Source organism: Colobus angolensis, unplaced genomic scaffold (assembly GCF_000951035.1).
Source record: "Colobus angolensis palliatus isolate OR3802 unplaced genomic scaffold, Cang.pa_1.0 Scaffold260, whole genome shotgun sequence".
NCBI classification, from domain to species: domain Eukaryota; kingdom Metazoa; phylum Chordata; class Mammalia; order Primates; family Cercopithecidae; genus Colobus; species Colobus angolensis.
In genome coordinates this window covers 715,406-717,227 of record NW_012115822.1, presented here as the reverse complement: position 1 = coordinate 717,227, position 1,822 = coordinate 715,406, and the positions used below count along the sequence as shown (strand labels likewise).

At 51.8% G+C, this 1,822-nt stretch overlaps 1 protein-coding gene across 1 annotated transcript in view; it reads right to left on the bottom strand.

The window, feature by feature from the left end:
• PPIL2 (peptidylprolyl isomerase (cyclophilin)-like 2) overlaps positions 1-1,822 on the bottom strand; it is a 44,056-nt gene that overhangs the window by 35,328 nt on the left and 6,906 nt on the right. The window contains exon 5 of the mRNA XM_011947334.1: positions 1,014-1,032. Within this exon, the coding sequence (XP_011802724.1) occupies positions 1,014-1,032 (19 nt within the window). The remainder of the gene's footprint in view (positions 1-1,013; positions 1,033-1,822) is intronic.

Genomic DNA, 1,822 nt, shown 5'->3' with positions numbered 1-1,822 from the left:
GGATTACAGGCTTGAGCCACTGCACCCAGCCAATTTTTTTTGTATTTTTAGTAGAGACGGGGTTTCACCATGTTAGCCAGGATGGTCTCGATCTCTTGACCTCGTGATCCACCCGCTTCAGCCTCCCAAAGTGCTGGGATTACAGGCATCAGCCACTGTGCCCAGCCAAGTCCTCTGAATTATTATTCATTGCTGAATACAAAATGGTACAGTCATTTTGGAAGATAGTTTGGTTATCGTACCCTATGATTCAGCAAGCATGCTCCTTGGTATTTACCCAAATAAGTTGAACAGTTATGTCCACTCTAAAACCTCCACACAGATGTTTATAGCTGCTGTATTCATAATTGCCAAAACTTGGAAGCAACCAGGATATCCTTCACTGGGTAAATGATAAAATGTGGCATATCCAGGAAATGGAATATTATTCAATGCTAAAAAAGATGAATGGCCAGGTGTGGTGGCCTAACTGCCTGCACCTCTTGATTCCCCACTTAGCCTGTGTGACTCATTCAGGTCTGGCCTCCACCTCCAGGCAGTCCTCCATCCCCCAGGCTGGGTTAAGACCTCCTTAGTTCCCAGCGCCCCCGATCCCATCTCCTGTACCCCTAACCAAGCTTAAGGAGGGCACAAGAGATGGTCCCAATGTATCTGCCGAATGAATGAAAGCCACGTCATTCTTATGGCTCTTCTATAAGGTACTTTTCTTTAACTGAGGCCAACGAACTCGTCCTGAGATTTCCTTTCTATCCTACAAGTGAAGAATTTGGACATTTCAAGATCTGAAGTGAAATTAAACTGGAATGGCCTGTCATGAAATGCAAAGAGGTCGAAGGGGTTTACTCTGGGCTTGAGGGAAATGAAAAAGGAGCATTTTGGGGAGTGTCCCATGTGCCAGGCTCAGTTACCATTTCTTCACAATCTATTAGTTAATCCTCACAATCATCCTGAGTGCTTATTCTCATTTTACAGGGGAGGGGTCTGGGCTCAGAGGTCGACTGTGTGGGCAGTACCTGTGCCCATGCTGTAGAACTGCACATGAGGTGTGGAGGGGCTGGGGCTGACGTCCCCTCTCTGCCCTGTCTTGCAGCCACATGGTTGATCTGATTCCCTTGGTTCTCAACCCTGGAGGCTTCCATTTCTCATATGTGGCTGGAAACAGCATGCCCAAGCTCCACTGCCCTGGCTTCCCCTGGTAAGCATGCCTCTGCACCTCCCTGGAGCCAGACACCATCCTGGCTCTAACCCAGTACACTGCAGGCAGAGGATAGCATGGGGAGACGTGCCCACAGGGAGAGGCAGGACCGGTGCTGGAGATGTGGGAGGGGCCCTCTGGTTTTCCACCTGTCCTTTGGGAGCCCCAGGATCCTGTCTGGTGCACCTGGGGCTGCCTTGCTTGCCTAAAGTCAAGAAGGTGGAGCCCCTTGGTGCCTTCAACCTCACCCAATGCCTTAACCAGAGCAAACACCGTTTATCTGCTTTATCCATCAAGACCCTGTCTGCAAAGAGGGGTCTGCTGCTTAAAAGCAGAGGGCTGAGAGCCACAGCTACAGGCCCAGGAGAGCCCCTGGGATTGTTCTGAGCAGGGGGCACCCAGGACTGCCTGGAGCGGGGGAGGCTCCCACTGACCGACTTGCAGGGCAGTGAAGGGAAGGGACCAAAGACCCTAGGCATAGTGTAGACAGGGGGTGACGGGGTCACCACGGAGACCATGGTGGTGCAAAGAGGTGGCAGCGGGGTCGGTGGCAGGCATGGGGAGGTCGACCGGTCCCGGAAGAGAATGGGTTCTGGTTTCTTCTGTCTTGGCTGGAGTGCAGTGGTG